Source organism: Neodiprion virginianus, chromosome 6, assembly GCF_021901495.1.
Source record: "Neodiprion virginianus isolate iyNeoVirg1 chromosome 6, iyNeoVirg1.1, whole genome shotgun sequence".
NCBI classification, from domain to species: domain Eukaryota; kingdom Metazoa; phylum Arthropoda; class Insecta; order Hymenoptera; family Diprionidae; genus Neodiprion; species Neodiprion virginianus.
In genome coordinates this window covers 8,660,476-8,677,730 of record NC_060882.1, presented here as the reverse complement: position 1 = coordinate 8,677,730, position 17,255 = coordinate 8,660,476, and the positions used below count along the sequence as shown (strand labels likewise).

Here is a 17,255-nt window from a genome sequence, read left to right as displayed (position 1 = left end):
CCGTGATGTATTACAGTTACTCTGAATTTTTTTCCATCCGAATGCTTTTCGAAAAACGATTCTGCTTCTCCACCCAACGGAGATACTTCACTTGCGACTAGCTAAAACAGCGTTTCGATTCTATGCCTACGAAAATTGAAGATCGAGCGAGCAAATGAAAAGTTGTTGGAATAATTATGAATATCAATGTTATGGAATACATCGAGCGCGTATCGAATAGAATTCTATTCCGAAATGAATAATTCTTCCATTTTCATATTGTAGATGTATTATTGTATGTAATCTAGTTTGTCTCCCGGAAAATTGTAAAATTTATAGTATGCATCACGTATTAATCGTAAATGGATCATATATATTAATATCGTACATGGACCGCATATACATAAATACTTTTTGGTCTCTGCATCGTTATTACATCTGATCTACTATTATTTATGATTTAAGTATACATTCTTCTCTCGGGTACCTATACTTTAATTAAATCACTGTTTTTCTACGAATGTTTGAAGAAATTCATTCTCATTATTAATTTCTTGTATCGCCGACAAATCGGTAAGCACACACAGGCTGAGTACTGGCTTGGGCTTACCATTGCGAAGACTGTGTTACTCGGAAGGTGAATGCAACCAGCATCGTGTCGAAATCGGTAACTCTCTGATATGCTGAAATAAGTTCTCAACTCTGTTGTTGGAACATCTCAGGGTGCTCTAGCGCACGACGATTTTTGATTGACACACCAAAACCCACAAGGGCAACTTTCTTTGTATTCTTCAGTCAACGCCATTGTATTTTTGGAGAAAATTTTCGCGATTTTGAAAATTTCTGGAATTAATCCTTTGCTGCGGTATATTGACGTAATTTGGCGAGTTAAATAGATTGGGAGCTTTCTGAATACGCAGCGTGCAACGGAATAATTCAAGTTACAGTCAAAATATTTGAAACTATTTTCGATGTTTCGTTACTGCTGGTTTCTACCATCCTTTGATCTCTTTTACGCGTTCTTGATAGACGGATTAGACTAGAGAAGTTTTTATGAATTGATTCCAAAATGAAAAACTTGTTGCACCAACGATTGCGAAAAAAGTTCTACGCTGTTCCAGATTCCTGCTTCAACCCCTTTGGCGTCCACCTACTCTAGAGTAATTTGTTCTCTCTGAATCCGCGACACAAAGTTCTCTCCCCAAAATTCCAAAGCAAATGAAGGCCAACACCATTGGATTTCTTCAGCTCATCTCGGTGAATGTTAAAAAGAGCTCAAAGGTATAATCGAAGTTGAAGAACGATTGTCATAGCAGCATGGATTCGAAAGTGTTTTCATTTGAATTATTTTTGTTTTCGGGATATGCCCTAGTGAGTTGAACTCAATTAATGACGTTTTGTACATCCATTGTCGTTTGCGTAGACCCGATTGTTGGTCCTTATTGCGTGACTTTATCCTAAGAGGAGATGTGGAATCATCAAAACATGACTGACAAATAAATTATGGTGAGACATCTAATTTGTTTAATATTATTTCTTTCTAAGTATTATTATTATTATCATATATGGACCAATATTCACAAAGCATTTCATTTGTGTATACGTGTGTGTATGTATTCTTTCCTTCTCATGAAATTATCATATTGAATTAATAATACGATGTATAATGTAATAATACATAAGATAACATTAATAATACATAATATAATTGATATCCGATAGACATTAATATGAACAACACGTAGGGAGACAGCACGTATACATCAATGTATAATAATAATATTAATAATAATATAATAATAATATAATAGTAAAATAATAATAATTATTCCAAGTATTGACCATGTTTCATAATATTTATAATAATTTTGTAAGTCAATTTTTCATGTATACTTATATGTGGATGTGTGTGTATGTGTACATAGGATAATTTTGTTACATATTACATGAAATATATCATAGTCATTAGAGGCTTATAAATATATACAGATTTATGTACAAATCTTGAATTTATAATTTCCCACGTTGGCCCTCCCGCTGGCAAAATATGAATTAGAAAAAAATGATAAAGCAACAATACCGCCCGAAACGAAAGTACGATTTTATTATTTCAAATTATAACTGGGATATGTTGTTTCTTAGAAGCAAATGATTCTCTAAAATTTAAATCATATGGTTATAATTTATCTTTCACCAATTCCTATCATGGAACAGTTTTAAATTGTATCTCAATAGTTACTTTTCTTCAAATATCGGCAAGCTGTTTGCCCCATTTTTTCTCCACTTTCATCTTCTAAAGCTTAGGTTTCGAGATGATCTCGCGAAACGGAGTTTTTTCATGCTACCACGGGTGACTCTATGCCTTATATTAACCGTTGTCAGTCGGTCCCAATTTCAGAGTGACACTTCCGCTTCAAGAGATCTTCCCGGTATGTGTATGCATACATACGTGAGTACGAGTAATTTTAGTATATAGGTTTTTGACCGTCTTAATTGATGATTATTGTGTATTTTGAACGTTATAAGAATTTGTTGAAAATGTAATTTTTCATGAATGACTGCTTATAAACGGTAACACTTAGAAATATTCTAAATTTCTCGTTTCCTCTCAACGTTTCCTTTGAATTGATGTGAAAATATACTATTAACAAAGTTCATATTACTATATAAAATAGGCATAAGACGTTTTTATTTTATTTCACGCAAATTCAACAAACGTTTATTTTTTTTTTGTAGCTTATAGTGGCTGAGTATTTTTTTTTTTAACAATTATAGCAACAAATAATATGATTGGATGATCCTTAATTCAAAATGGTATACATGTGCATGTCTATTATATATATATATATATATATATATATACTATTCGATTTGATTAGGAACGTTATGAATCGAATAGAGAAATTATCGTTTCGCCATAACATAAAGGTAGGTACTCGATCGCTTCGCGAATTGTTTACAAGATTTTCTATCAAAGTTCACTACGTTTTCAGTTTCGCTTTGAATTTATATATCGTATTTTGAATTAAAGACGTCCAACAGTAACAATATTATCAAAAAGTTAACAGTTTAAAAAAAATTAGGTCTAACAGAGTTTTACATTCGGTATTCAGTCAGTTAGCATTTTACTATGTATATTTAATTATTTAACAATTATATTAAAATATGGGCATTTTTTATTTTTATTATTCATTATTATTATTATTATTATTGTTGTTGTTGATGTTGTTGTTCTTGTTGTTGTTGTTGTTATTATTTACTCGTTTTTTTCATATCAGATCTGTATTTTGGAATCATCATCAAATAGATATTTTTTTTCTTTTCTTCGCCCGTGCCGTTTGGTTGTTTATTTCTTCTTCTCACTTTTCATTTTGTATTCACAAGGCAATCTCATGATCATACATGATAAATTTACCTGTAGTATTTCTGTAATAATATATTCGTGTTGTTGTATTCATTGTTTTCATATTTCGAACAGATGTTTTTATTCTTTATGTACGAATTACCTTATATATTACTCGATTTTTCATTCTCTAGTTGAATAGACATATATATTCAAAAATTAATAAATCATTTATATTTATTACTTTATTTGGCAGTTAATGTCGCGGGTTCTTAACTGTTACAATGACTGCTACAACATTTTTTCTTCTTTAATATTTGACCAAACAAGACATGTTCATATAATTTTGTACTGTTCTCTGTCCAAGGGAACTCACGGGTGTAAAGATAACAATTATTATACAGTTATGATTTACATGCGTCAATTATGCAAGTTATGCATATACAAAATGCTATAGCAACACGGTACGTAAAAAAAAGAAAAAAATTTGCAACATTCTTCGCTACTTTATGCAGAGACTCGTATTACGACACGATCTCCGGGGTATTGTCTATCAGTGTTTTTTGTCAAAATATATAGGTATACGTTAAAAAAAAAAAAAAAAAAAATAGAAAAAAAACGGATTCTTACAAAAATTAATAATTCAGTCTGACGGTTCTTCATTTTAGTCTACCTGTAATCCCAGTTTAGGTTAATATGATAAAAAAAAAAAAAAAAATACCAAACTTATCTCCATCTCACCAGGGCACAAAATTTAATTTGTTCAAAGCGCAGACCAGCTGCTCGGTGGGTCACGTGCCCTAGTTTAAACAAAATAATAATCGTCAATCAATCAATCAAAATTCTTCAGAATTACGACAGTTAATTAATTAATTAATTAATTATCAATTAAATATTTAATCGTTATTGGAATTAAATAATTTATGCTTGCATATTTACAGACAGTTTTGTTTGTTTGTGTGTTTTGTTGCTTTTATGTTTTTTTTTTTTTTTTCATTTTCATTTTCATGAAAATTAACTAATAGTTCTACATTTTGTATTCGTTTAAATTATTTACGTATTAAGAGAAAAAAGAATCTCATTAAAACGGAAAGGGGTGTTGGCAACTTTTCAAATTTAATCCTTTCGTTTTTTTTTGTCGTTTTTACTGCTTAGCTCGTGGTAATTTCACAATTCCCTTTGTTTAATAAGTGCTTATCCATGGTTTCTGACTAAACACTTGATTGTATAATATGGTACTGTAACAGAATTTTGTTCCAACCGATCCTTATTAAGCAGCATGTCGTACATTAAAAGTGTTTAAAGTGAAACGGGTACGCCATTTGTTGACATATTCATACTCATTACATTTTGTGTCGAAAGATATGAAACCGTTCTTTGCTCAAAATGATGATTAACAAAAATAGAGAAACTTGTGCCCAATTGTTTCATCACTATAGACCGCGGTAATGTTACTCATACACCACATGGCACAGTATAGTGATTTGCGTTTATTACTATAAAGTTTTTTTTCAATTGTTCATCCGTCTATTTTGTTCTTCATTGTTTCTTATTGTGAATATTACCAGACACTTCAATGGTAATATGTAGTTCGACATATCACGATTTAAAAATAGTGTCAACATACGGATATGTATAGAGGTAAAACTTCTGTTACACGTACCAATTTTTTAAACAAGAAATAACGAAATCTCAAGTTTCGTTAATTGGATCTTTTTTATTTAATTTTCCTTTTCTTATATTCACTCTTATAATATATCTACTAACATTTGATATAATTGAAAATAAAGTGTTATATCTCTATTTATTTACTATTTACACTTCGACACCTAGAACTCGATCTACAACGTACTCGTACCTTTTAGGTTCTCCGCTACCACTCTCCGATGCTTCTTCCGACGATTTCACATTAACTTCAGTCTGACCAGCCTGACACTGTGTATTGCTACTGTCTGTTTCCAGGCTGGGTTGACTCAATTTTTCCGCCGTCAAGATTCCAGAGTCATTCGCGGGAATATGACTCACACTATTTGTTTTGTTTGTAGCACAATTTGTTTTAATCGCACCACTAGTATTATTTGTTCCTGCGCTGCCACTTGAAGAAGCAGCTGACGCGTTATTTGTTAAATTAGTCAATAGATTATTTGACACACTATAAACATTGGTTTTAGAAACTCCGACAGATTGGCTGCTCGCTGGTTCCGACATATGTCTTCTATGCGGAAGTGACGGCAGGGTTGTTACATTCTCAGATATCAAATCCTCCGAAGGTAGCACCGGTACATTCAGGTTAACGCGTGTAAAGAATGCCATTTTTTCTCTAAAAAAATAAAACGTAAATGCGTTCAAGAAAATGTGAAACATTTCTAGTAGATTGTGTAGATTTTTTTTGGAAAACTCGGCAGTGAAATTTGCCAAATAAATTGACGTTTGAAAATTGTGATTACTTACTTGAAAGAAATAATATCTGGTTTTCCCTTGCCAGCTTTAGTTTTCCGCAACTTATATATTTCCTTGGATGTCTTCTTCAACATTTTTTCCACCTTTTTATCCTCAGCGCTTTTCCCGTTCTTCCCGCACTCGGCTTGTGCCATAAGATTTTGGAATTTGTGATCTTCCAACAGCCACGTAGCAAGATCCGTGTCCCCCTTTTCTCTGGCCTGTTCAAGCCTCTGTTTTAAATCCCTCAATCTACCCAATTCGTCATGCAAATTGGTCAGCCTTGCGTGCTGCGCTTGAAGGTCTAATTCAAGATCCAGAGAAGTTCTAGCTGTTGAATTAAGATGATTTGATTTTTTCGAAGTTGTTTTACAGCTCAAGGCAGAAGAGGGTCGTCGCCAACGCAAAGAACGTCTCTCAACCGAGTTCCGCTGGAAAGGACCACCGCGCCTATAAAGTGGCATACTGCTATCGCTGTCACTGCGGTTCAACTGTAAGATGAAAAAAAATTCTTTCATTATATATGACTTCAATGATAGAATTGCTGTATGTATGTGTTTGACAGTGGATAGTGGTTGATTATTCATTACATGCTTACCCTGCAAATGTAATGATTTCTGCTGACCGCTGCACTAGGAGAGAAAGTTTGGCTGCGTTTAATGACGATGGAATTCTTATCGTCATGAATAGCTCCAGGAACAACACCTGCGGCTGACAATTTTCGCTGCTTGCCTTGTTCGGGAATGAAAATACACTCTGTGTTCGTTTCCTTGTCCTGTGTTTGATTCTCTTCTTCCGCTAGTTCTTCGTCTTCCTGTAACAAAATATCGTTCGCTAGTTAAACGATGCACCGAATTCACTTTCACACATTTTGTTTCGTCGCACATTCTGTACTGACAAGTTAATACAAGGGCATCGGTGATAACTAACCTCATGCTCTAATACATCCTCTAAAACGTTGTCCTCTAACATAAACTCTACAATAATTCCCTCCTGGTCACTATCTTCACTTCCGCTATCGCTATCCCCATCTTCATCTTCCTCCTCGGGACTTCCAAGACAGTTGGCCAATTCTTCAAGACGTAGGGCCACAGCTGTTTGCAATTCTTCGCATCCCTGATTCCGTGTTAAGGTAGAAGTTTGGGAACTTATTATGGTACTCTCGTCGCTACTTTCCTCCTTTGCATTTTGGGTTTGAGTACTTCTGTACATTGAAATATCTGACTCTTGTTTGTCATGTTTACCCTGCTTGTTAGCGACTGTACTACCGTTACTTGTCGTATCGGATGTAGATGGCTGCATAAAGCGGAAGGAGAGGATGTTGTACCACTTGACGCTCGGTGATTCATGACTGAAGTCTGCCAGTGAGACTTGGGCTGAACCCTGATGAATAGATAAATTTGAGATTCATTTTTAATAAGATTCGTTCAATTTTTCAAATATTTAATCCGAAATTTCCAAAAATTTTATCAGTATTTCAGAGCTTCAGAAGAGTCATAACTCACCAAGCACTCCTCAGATTCACCGCCAGTGCACCAAACATTGACTTGCAAGGTTTTTGTGTATAATTTGTTAAGCGGCACAGATATTGGAAATGTTTCTCCAAATGTAGGTTTTCGCAAGTCTGTTACAGGCTTTGTGCAGTACATATGACTGACTGGAGGTTGCATCGGGAGTAAGGCTGCTTTAATATATCTGTAACATATAAAAATTACCCTTGTGATATACGGTTTATGGAATCAGCGATAACAGAAAAACGTCGATTAGTGAATGAAAATGATATTCACTAATATGAATAATACTTTTTTTCAGAGTCAAAATATATTCTATGATATTGCTAATTATTGAAACGCCGTATTATATAAGGCCCAGTAATACCTAATAGGCAACTGACTGTGTAATAATACCGAGGATAGACGGAACCAGTAAACGTTACATAATATTGTCAACCAAGGTATAGATCAGGTGGTCATTGATCTAACAGCTTGGTTTCATAATCGTATTCCAATTCTAGAAATGTTAATGACTTTCTGAACAAGCATAGTATGACATATAGAAATGATGTCATCCATTGATTTCACTGATAAATATTTGCTATCTTGCCATGTGATGTTTAAAAATTCTCCTTTCTACTAAAGAATTTCACTGTTTTTCACGTTCTGATGGTATATGGTGACAATGTGTCAAGACTAACTTAAGCTTTGCAGTTTTTTCATATCATCCAGGAAACATATGTTTATTAGTTTAGACAAATTAGTTGTAAAAACTGTCGCAAATTTCTGCTATGGCCTAAATTTTCAGGTTTCGTTACAGATTTAATGACAGTTTTTCTAAATGATGGTCAAAAATAATACTCACTAATTTTTTTTTTCAACAACTCCCGATGGTATAACAAAACGAATACCATAAATTGGTTTTATTACTAACAAGATTTAATTCGCAAGTGCACAAAAGGTACCTGAATTGTTGTGTTTTCCAAGTCCGCGAAGCACAAATCGTGCATTCAGCAGTTCGCTAACGATAAGCATAATAATGATTGTAAAAATATTTGCATACAAGTGTATATGATGTAAGATCGGTGGAATTAAAGTGTCTGTCCACTGTGCCACCTAGGAAGTACACACAATCAGCAGCAGCCCACGCTCTTCACTTTCACCATAATTTAAGCAGAAGGCATTTGTCTAACTATAAACACATACAATCGTACTTTAACAGTGTTTACATCACAGTTGTACAAACCCATTCACTTTCAGACTTCAGGGTTAAAAGTCGTACAGAAGTATTTCCAGTAACGACGGATTCAATATTTACTAATAATTAATGTTCTGTTTACCCTAGATCTTTTCGTAATTTTTCTTCTTTGTGCTTGATAAATTTTTTACTCACACTTGCGTGTTGTCGGGAATAAATAGCGCAGCCAAGTTTCTTGCACGTTCTATTCCAATGTGCAGCAACCCGTCGCTTACTGAATACCTGAAACACACGACATGCAAGAACGTCAATGACACGGATTTTATTACCATTTTATGTCGTCCTAGATATTGAATAGAGAACTCGTTGAGAGGATGGGTGCAGTTCAAATATCATCACTGTATATTTACAGACTTCTACACACAGCATATTTCGCAGGATTATTCGAAGTAATATGCAATTGAACCTTTTACCAAAGGTCTTTTAGTTTTTTAATTGGAACACCGAACCGTTAGAGGCTGCAAACTTGAAATTTTCGAAATGCCTGTATTTGCTTATCCACTGCTACGAATACCAGGACGTTTAAAAAAATAAATAACTCACCTTAGCTTGATTTGAACTTGCGCCGTCTCCAGGTTCATTTCACCAAGGGCAAGCGGATCGACGCCGAGTAATCCGGACAATCGTCTTCTGTTCGAGGCTTCAAAAACGCCAGAGTCACCAGCGACACTTTCGTCAGACACAGCCGCTGACACGGATCTAGTGTTGGTACCAGAACTGCTCGCTCTAGACCTAGTTCCGTGTGGCGGAGGTGTTTCGCTAATAGGTGACAACGGCGGTTCCTGCGGTAAAGGCATTGCCGGCCTGCCCAATCCGCTCCCCTGCGACATGTTGCCGGATTGAAATTCTACCGGCGGTTGCGGGCTCAATTTCGAGTGCTCGGAATTCGCCGACAACTGTTCCTGAATCGCTTGCTGGCTCAGCCTAAGCTCGGCCAGTTTGTCTTCCAGCTGATTACGATCCAGCGGCGAAGCCGAGGCGAGAAGCCTCTGCTGTCTCCTCTGCTGTTCTACCTGTTCGTACGCAGGCGGTGGACCCATAGGCGCGTTCTCGTAGAGAGGCGAAACCGGCGGACTAACGCTGGATAAACTTGACCTCGGCGATAGGCTAGGCTGTGATCTGCCAGGGGACGGCGTCCCGAGATTCCCCAAGTTCTGATCGGAACCCCTGAGCAGTCTCTCAACTCGTCTGTGAAGATCGACCATGTCTACCGGCCTCTCTTGTTGAACAGGTCCGAGATACTGCGGGCCTCCGTAAATGTCGGTGAAGCTTAGACCAGAGCTAAGAGAACCTTTGCTGCTCGTCGTGCTGAGACTGCCCAAACTTGAGCTACTGCTTACGGACAAGGTGCTGGCACTCAGGGTCTTCAGCTGACCCTCCAACAGAGCCATGGACCTCAGGGCATCTCTGAGCTGCTGTAGCAGCAGCTGTTTTTCCTCGTGAAGTCTTACCCTGTCCGTGATTGTTCTGTTGGACAATTCAAGCGCGGTGTTTAGGTCCTGTTCCAGCTTCCTTATTTCGCCCTGTATGTCCTTCATGTCCTGCTGAGTTCTTGTCCTCGGCGTTATACTCCTCAGTTCCCTCAGAAGCTGTTCTTTCTCTTGGAACAACAACAGCTTGTCCTTGTCGCTTTCCGTCTGACCGGGAATCACCTTTTCCTCCAAATCGGCGAGCTGCTGCTGTATATGTTGTATCCTTTTCCTCGCTTCGTCGTACTGCAATCTCATCCTGGCCATCTCGGCTAGCCTAGTACCGATGGGTACCAACTCGCCGGACAAGTCGGTCTGGGATGCGGTGCTTAGTTTCTCCTGAGGAAGACTCAGTGTGCTCGCGTCGGGACTTCCTTCGCACAGCTGTAGCCTCGTCAGCTCGTCCTTAAGCTTTGCCAACGACTGCATGAGCTCAGCCTTTTCTTTTTCGCCAGAGCTAAGGGATTTCTGTATGTTCCTCAACTCGGTCATGATGGCCTGAGCCTCCGTGATGTTGTAACATCCACCGTTGTGCGCGTTCAACTTTTGCTCCACGCTGATAGGAAAAAAAGTCACAGAGGGAATGTAAAGAGTCTCGTTTTTCATCGAACATCTTTTTTACCAAAGATCTGTTTAGGATCGGTGGATGACTTACCTAGCAAGAGTATCGACTCCCCGTTGGGTGCAGTTCATCTCTGCGCGAATTTGCTCCAGTTCTCGCTTGAGCCGCGAGACGCGGCTCCTGGCGAGGGCGACATCGGACTTCAGTAAGTCCGGGTCGTACTTGGTACTCAGAGAACTCGAGCTGGAGCACACTGGATTAAGAAACGTTGGATTTAGGAACTTTCAAACAGCTTCTCAAGAAACAATATAACGATTTTGTTGATCACGTAGTAAAAAGTGATTACTACTTACAACTTGTGCGAGATGCTCCTAGGGTTGTCAGAGCATTGTTGAGGTGATTGTATTCGTCTTGAGCAAGGCACAGCCTCTGCTGTTTGACATCGTAGATTTCCTTCTTCGCCTGAAACAGAAGATAGACAAGATTACGTCAGAGATAAGTTAGAATGATTTTTGACAATAGCCTAGTCAAGCACAACGAATCTCTATTCGAACAAAAAGAAATTCACCGGGCTGACTGAAATGTTAAATTTGTTGAAATCAAAAGAAAAATACGTGCAGTTGCATTGTGTTTTCATAAAAACTGTCAGGTTCAAAAGCATTTTATTCAAATCGTACAAGGTGTGTTTTGTTTCTATCAAGGAAATGGGATGTGTTCTCATAAATTTTTGAATATCAAGAAATAGAGAGCGCCGTTAATTGCATCTCGAGCTTCCTCTGATTCCCCGAAGCATTTCTCTAATAACTGTTATTATTCTACGGATAACGTGATCGAAATAGTCCGAGTATCACGATGCCCCGCAGCTAGCGTGCCAGCCTTGCAACATGCGTGACTTGCAATAATTAGGTCATCGATCGTTTTGGTCACTGCATATATCGAATTAAACACGATCAAGCCTTTGTACTAAATTCCCCGATTAACTGCACCCAGCAATCTCTGTCTAGATGAACCACAACTTCCTACTCAGCAAGTTTATAATGTAGGAAAATTCGAGCAGTATACGTTGCGCGCCGACAGCGAACGCAGAGTCAAGCTGCAGACAAGTTTGATTTCACACAGATTCAATACGAACAAATTCAGACTAAGAACGTCAACTTTTGTGTTTGTAAAAATTTACAACATACAGAAATTTTCCACACAATATATACTGGTAAACGATAAGAATAGTTTTTATTGTATAATAGTATAAAGACCTCGCGTTGTTTTCGTCAACTTTTACGGTAAATGTGTTTTTTTTTCCACTTTTAAAAAATATTCCTGACGTTGACTTTAAACTGCTTGCCTGTGTTCAGTGCAAAAGAATTGTAAAAATTCTTTTCTTGTTTCTTTCGTCGAATAGATTAGGCTTTAATTGATGCATTTGAAATAATTGTTTTCATATAGGTAGAACAAAGCGATTTTTCCAAATGATAAGAAATCTTATTATTATTTTTAATATGGTCAATATTAATGGAAACGTTGCTATTCAAGTAAACACGTGCATTCCTGTATGTAAACAGTCATCGTCAAAGCTATAACGAGTTCACGTCTGATTTAGCAAGACGTCGATTATCTACTTTTACTCTCGTCCTGCCGAGACAATATAACAAATTTTTTTTTAAACAAGAACACTCAAATACTCGCTGCGGTATAACAATTGATCGGGAAAAAATCCATTCCATCGATATGTGAAACGTGTGGAGTGTGCACACTGTAATAAAGTTATTGAAATGTAACGATGTTTCGAGAAAATTGTACACACGTAGATCTAAAAGCAATTAACGCGAAATAGCGATGATCATCGATCCGTGCGCGCACATTTCTCCTTGCAACAATATCTGGTATCGTTTCATTGAACCATAATAGGAGGCAGCAATATTTGTTCGACGATGAAACGTGAATCGAGAAGGCCGAATAAAAATGTATACGTATGAAAAAAAAAGAAAGAAAAAAAAATCACTTCTCGAAATTTAAACGATCTTTACTCCTTACGTATTCACAATAGTAATAGGCCTTGGCGTCACTGCAATTCTGCCTGTAGCACTGTTCCCAGTAGAACTGTTGTATTTGTTCTTCGTTTTCGTAATCGTTGTGGTAGCACATCTTCATGTAATATTGGGAGACGGAGTTTTCGTATATCTGCTGCTGTTGCTGATAGTGATAACTCTGATTGTACTCTTCTATATAATGCTGATATCGTTGAGCAGGGACAAGGACACAGAGGGCAAACTGACGGTCCATGCCGGTGCGATCGGCTCCGATTCTTGACTGGGGGATCTCTTTGGATCTCCTCTGGTGCCGAGCGGTGCGCGCTGCTGCTCACCTCACCTCATCATCACGAAGGCCACCTCGAGACTGGACGTTCTTGGGCATGGACCCGAAATTCCAATCCCCACCTCCGTCCTCCATTTTTAAGGGGTCTCTTTTTCATTTTCCCTCCTTTTTTGCCTCCCCCCCCTCCCCCTTTTTTTTCTTTTCTTTCCTTCTTCTTTCGCCTCGCCGTGTCGTTCTTTTTTTTTTTTCATTATTTTTTGCTTCTTTCTTATTATTATCTCTTATTTTTTATTCTCCTTCGTCCTCCTCTTCTTTTCCTTCTTCTTTCTTTCTTTCTTTCTTTCTTTCTTACTTTCATACGATCTTTTTCTTTTTCGTATTCCCTTGCTTCTTATGCTGCTGCAGCGCTTTCGGATCCGGCTCCTCCTCTTCGCTCGGCACACCACCGTCTCTCTTCCAGATTCTCTGGTACTTTTTATACATTATTCTTACTCTCTACTTCATCATCATCTTCTTCTTCTTCCTCTCGTTCTCCTTCCCCTCTTTTTACACGGCGTAAAAACAAGAGCCTCATCTCTCGTCTTCTCGTCTCCCGTGGGCCCCCAGTAACGTAACAAATTTGTTTTCATTATTTATCGCGTACACTGCATATATACATTAAAATAGAAAATCACCATCCTCCCTCACTAGCTATTCTAACTGAACGTCAAAACAATCGATGCTTCAAAGATTTGCGTTATACGGTACAGTGTATACCATATTAACGGTGAATGCCCATCACCCAGATGTTCGAGCTCCCGGACTTTATCCTCATATCCATAACTCGGAACATTAGCAAACTAGTTAAAATGTGTTTTCCGGTTTGATGGATTCGCACGAAATTCCAACATACCCCTAATGCTAAGTTCTCAGCTTTTACATCCTCGTCGGAGGTGAAACAATAAAACTAAACTACCAACTAGTGTCATTGTTTTTTTGTTCGTGCAGAGATAAATGTCGATGATTTGTGAGCATATTATTTTTGAAAATAATATCATGAATGCTAAACAATCAACAAAGTATAAACAGTGAAACCACTACGCTCGTGTTGATTTTTTGCCTACGTTTAAATTCATCTGTCAAATATTTCACATACGTGCATCTAGTCATAATTTTAACCCAAGTTTTTTCAGTACAGCTCGCTATTGATATTTATATCAGTAAAGTCCGAAAATACATATACATATGTGCATACGTACGACTCTTTGGTACATAGGAAGAAGTTTAGAAATTTTGCAGGATATTTTCGTCCTATTATTATTACATAATCATATCTTTTTTCGTCATAGTCAAACACACATACGATATTGACAGAAAGTCAAGTCGCTAGTTAACAGGTACATATTATACCTTGTACATCGCATACATACCAGATGTACGTACATAGGTATGCAAGCATCTGCAAATTACGGGTGACTCATTGACAATCTATATTCTACAGATATAGGCCGCTACTTGTTAACAACTTATAAACAACAAGTCCACGAGTTTAGACCAAAACGTGTCTGGAACGTCAGTTGTACATAGAATTTGCTAGAATCCGTCTCTCCGTTTTCCTGTACCATTGCATACGTTTCATGCGTGCGTACACGCACATACGCACGCTTGTACAAGGAATTCGAACGCCGTGAAAGAAAATGCGGGCATACACGATGACGATGACGATGATGATGATGATGATAATGATGATGATGATGATGATGATGATGATGATGATGATGATAATGATGATGATGATGATGATGATGATGATGACGATGACGATGACGATGATGCAGGGACGTTAGCGAGCGGGCCCAGCGAAGAAGGGGCGGCTCGGGCCCCACGACACAAGACTGCAACATAAGAGCAGCCCGGCAGCAGCCGAGAGCGTAGCTCACCGGTCCCTTCTTCCCGTCCCCTTTGATCCACGGTAGTAGGGCCGACCTTGAGTCCCCACATTATATCTCGTCCTTGTTGGAATTTCTGAGCCCATCGGCCCATCAGCATGTCTCTGATCATCCAAGAGCGAAGGTAAGGACCCTCTCCCCCTTCTCTTGCCCTTACCTCCTCCCCTCCTCTTCGCCCGCCGCTCCTTCCCGCCGTCCCAACAAAACTGGGGCCCGGCTTGCTCGCACACACATACGTACCTTTATTTCGAGCTCAACTATTGACCCGCGTTCCTGACTGCGGAGACGTTGATATTTACGCGGTGTGCATGCCGACCCTAATTATTGTTCTTAACGGTTTGCTCCGGGGTTTCGAATCGTACACCCTGCACATGCCGTGACTTTCGTTTTCGAAATTCCACCTCTCCCTACCGACTGCGGTCTTATTTATTTATTTTCTTTTCTACTATTGCGATTTCTGACAATCGTACGTTTCACGGTACGAGCTTTGTTTTCTTTTAATAGAAGCGATGCGCGTCAATTTTTATATAAATTATTCTCACAGATAACGCTGAATGATTCACAGTTTATTATTAACACCAACGACAACAATAACAGGGGATAAATGAAGAAAAACTTGACTTGTTCCACTCTTTCTACATTCCTTTCTCGACTTTTTCTCTGCTCATTTTGTTATTCGTACAGTAATTCGTACGTAATAATACACGACACAGTGGGGATTTTCTGCAAGAGGAAGAGCCTGGAACTAGTATAGAGATTGTTGATTTATCTACACCGTATAGGTATAAGTGTGTATACGTATAATATATATACATATATATATACAGAAGATCGCGCGAGAGAAGGAAAGCAACGACGCGGAAGAACTCGCGGGGCCTTATTCTTCTTATTCTTATTATTCTTCTCCTCCCTATCTTTCTCCTTCTTCCCCTCCTTTTTCTTCCTCTTCCTCTTCTTCTTCTTCTTCTTCTTCTTCTTCTTCTTTTACCTAAAGTTCCAGCGATGGCATGGAATGCAACGCCCACAAGCGAACGAGGAGAGATCGAACGACGACGAAACGTGGTTGCAGGCTTATTATATTACGTATACCCATACAGGCACATAACATCCGCGGAATGTCGACCCGAGACAAACAAATTCAGATCTAGTCGCGGGTTCGGTATTATACAGGCTTCAATTTAAAAAAGCATGCCATCAGCGCCAGCATCGGCAGATATATATATATATTATATTCCTCGCGGTTTAACGGTAGTCATTTATTTCTCTCCTGTGCCGAGGAGGTATTCCCTCTGTTCGAATGCCTGACTGATTGCCGCGGATTCTTTCCCCGCGCGACGACTATAATACAAATGCATACGTGCCTATAAGTATGCGTGTGTATTGCATGGTACAGAGAAAGATATAAGGTTACGCGCTATCCCGCACTCTCAATCGATCGGTCGATGGAATTTCAATTTTTTCGTTTATTATTCCCATCTCTATTTCTCTGCTAGAGACGTACACTCAGCACTGTTCGTGATTCGCTACAACGTTATTATACCTATCGGTACCGCAGTGGCTCGTACCTGTGTAGACAAGGAATGAAAAAAAGAAAAAAAAAGGAAAGAAAGAAAGAAGGAAGAAAAAAAAAAAAAGAAAACAAGGAACAAACGGAATGTGTTATGTAACACCGCGACTCGCGGATGAATATACCAACAGCATTTTAACATACAACCAACGTAGATATCATATAATACCTGCAGGGTGTATTATACGTACAAAATACACGCAATTTCAATAACTGTCTATATAATCGCAGGTACTATACCTGATAATAATAAAATATTAAGAGGTATTCGTTTGAAAGAGAAATCGATTTCTCACACAACTATTAGCGAATCTTATAACAGGTAAGTATAATAATATTAATATCAGGTAACTGCGCATCTTTTCAAAATATTCTCGCATACGAAACACATGTGTATATATACCTATATTACGATAGACACTGTACAGCTGTTACGATAATGTATAGAAACGAATAATTTCGCAGGCCTCCTTCTCTTTCCTGCAAAGATAGAAAGAGAGGATAAAAAAAAGAAATAAAAGAAGGTTGATATTGCATCGATTTACCGCATACCGCGGTCTGAACGCGAATAAAAATCGACTGTAGAGATAAAATATTAGGAAAGAGGGAGGAATAGATAGTAAGTTAGATAGTTTCTTCGGTTCCATCCACCCCGCGCGATACGCACCCGCCGTCTCTCTCTGCTATCCGCTCTCCGCTCTCTGCTCTCTGCTCTCTCGCTATAATTTGCAACGCGTGTGCTGCCGCTATCATATCAGTGGCTCCATCTCAGCACATTCCGCGGTACAAGCCCACTCGACCGACTCTCTTCTCTCCCCCCCCCTCTCTCGCTCGCTCTCTCTCCCTCTCTTTGCCACAGCGCTCTCTTCGTGCGCGCGCGGAGCCAGTGAAATGAATAACGTCT

General features: G+C 38.4%; 1 protein-coding gene across 4 annotated transcripts in view; it reads right to left on the bottom strand.

The window, feature by feature from the left end:
* Nucleotides 1-1,480: 1,480 nt before the first annotated feature.
* The window catches only part of LOC124306935 (protein kibra), a 61,906-nt gene continuing 46,131 nt past the window's right edge, over nt 1,481-17,255 (bottom strand). For 2 of the 4 annotated variants that reach the window (XM_046768109.1, XM_046768108.1), the window contains exons 5-13: nt 10,897-11,005; nt 10,637-10,796; nt 9,056-10,537; nt 8,648-8,734; nt 7,267-7,456; nt 6,692-7,144; nt 6,360-6,575; nt 5,774-6,252; nt 1,481-5,642 (exon numbers count right to left, since the gene is read on the bottom strand). In XM_046768109.1, the coding sequence (XP_046624065.1) occupies nt 5,138-5,642; nt 5,774-6,252; nt 6,360-6,575; nt 6,692-7,144; nt 7,267-7,456; nt 8,648-8,734; nt 9,056-10,537; nt 10,637-10,796; nt 10,897-11,005 (3,681 nt within the window). In that variant the 3' untranslated portion in view covers nt 1,481-5,137. Of the gene's footprint in view, nt 5,643-5,773; nt 6,253-6,359; nt 6,576-6,691; nt 7,145-7,266; nt 7,457-8,647; nt 8,735-9,055; nt 10,538-10,636; nt 10,797-10,896; nt 11,006-12,574; nt 13,021-17,255 lie in introns of those variants that run through there. The other 2 variants (XM_046768110.1, XM_046768111.1) reach the window with 2 other exon arrangements.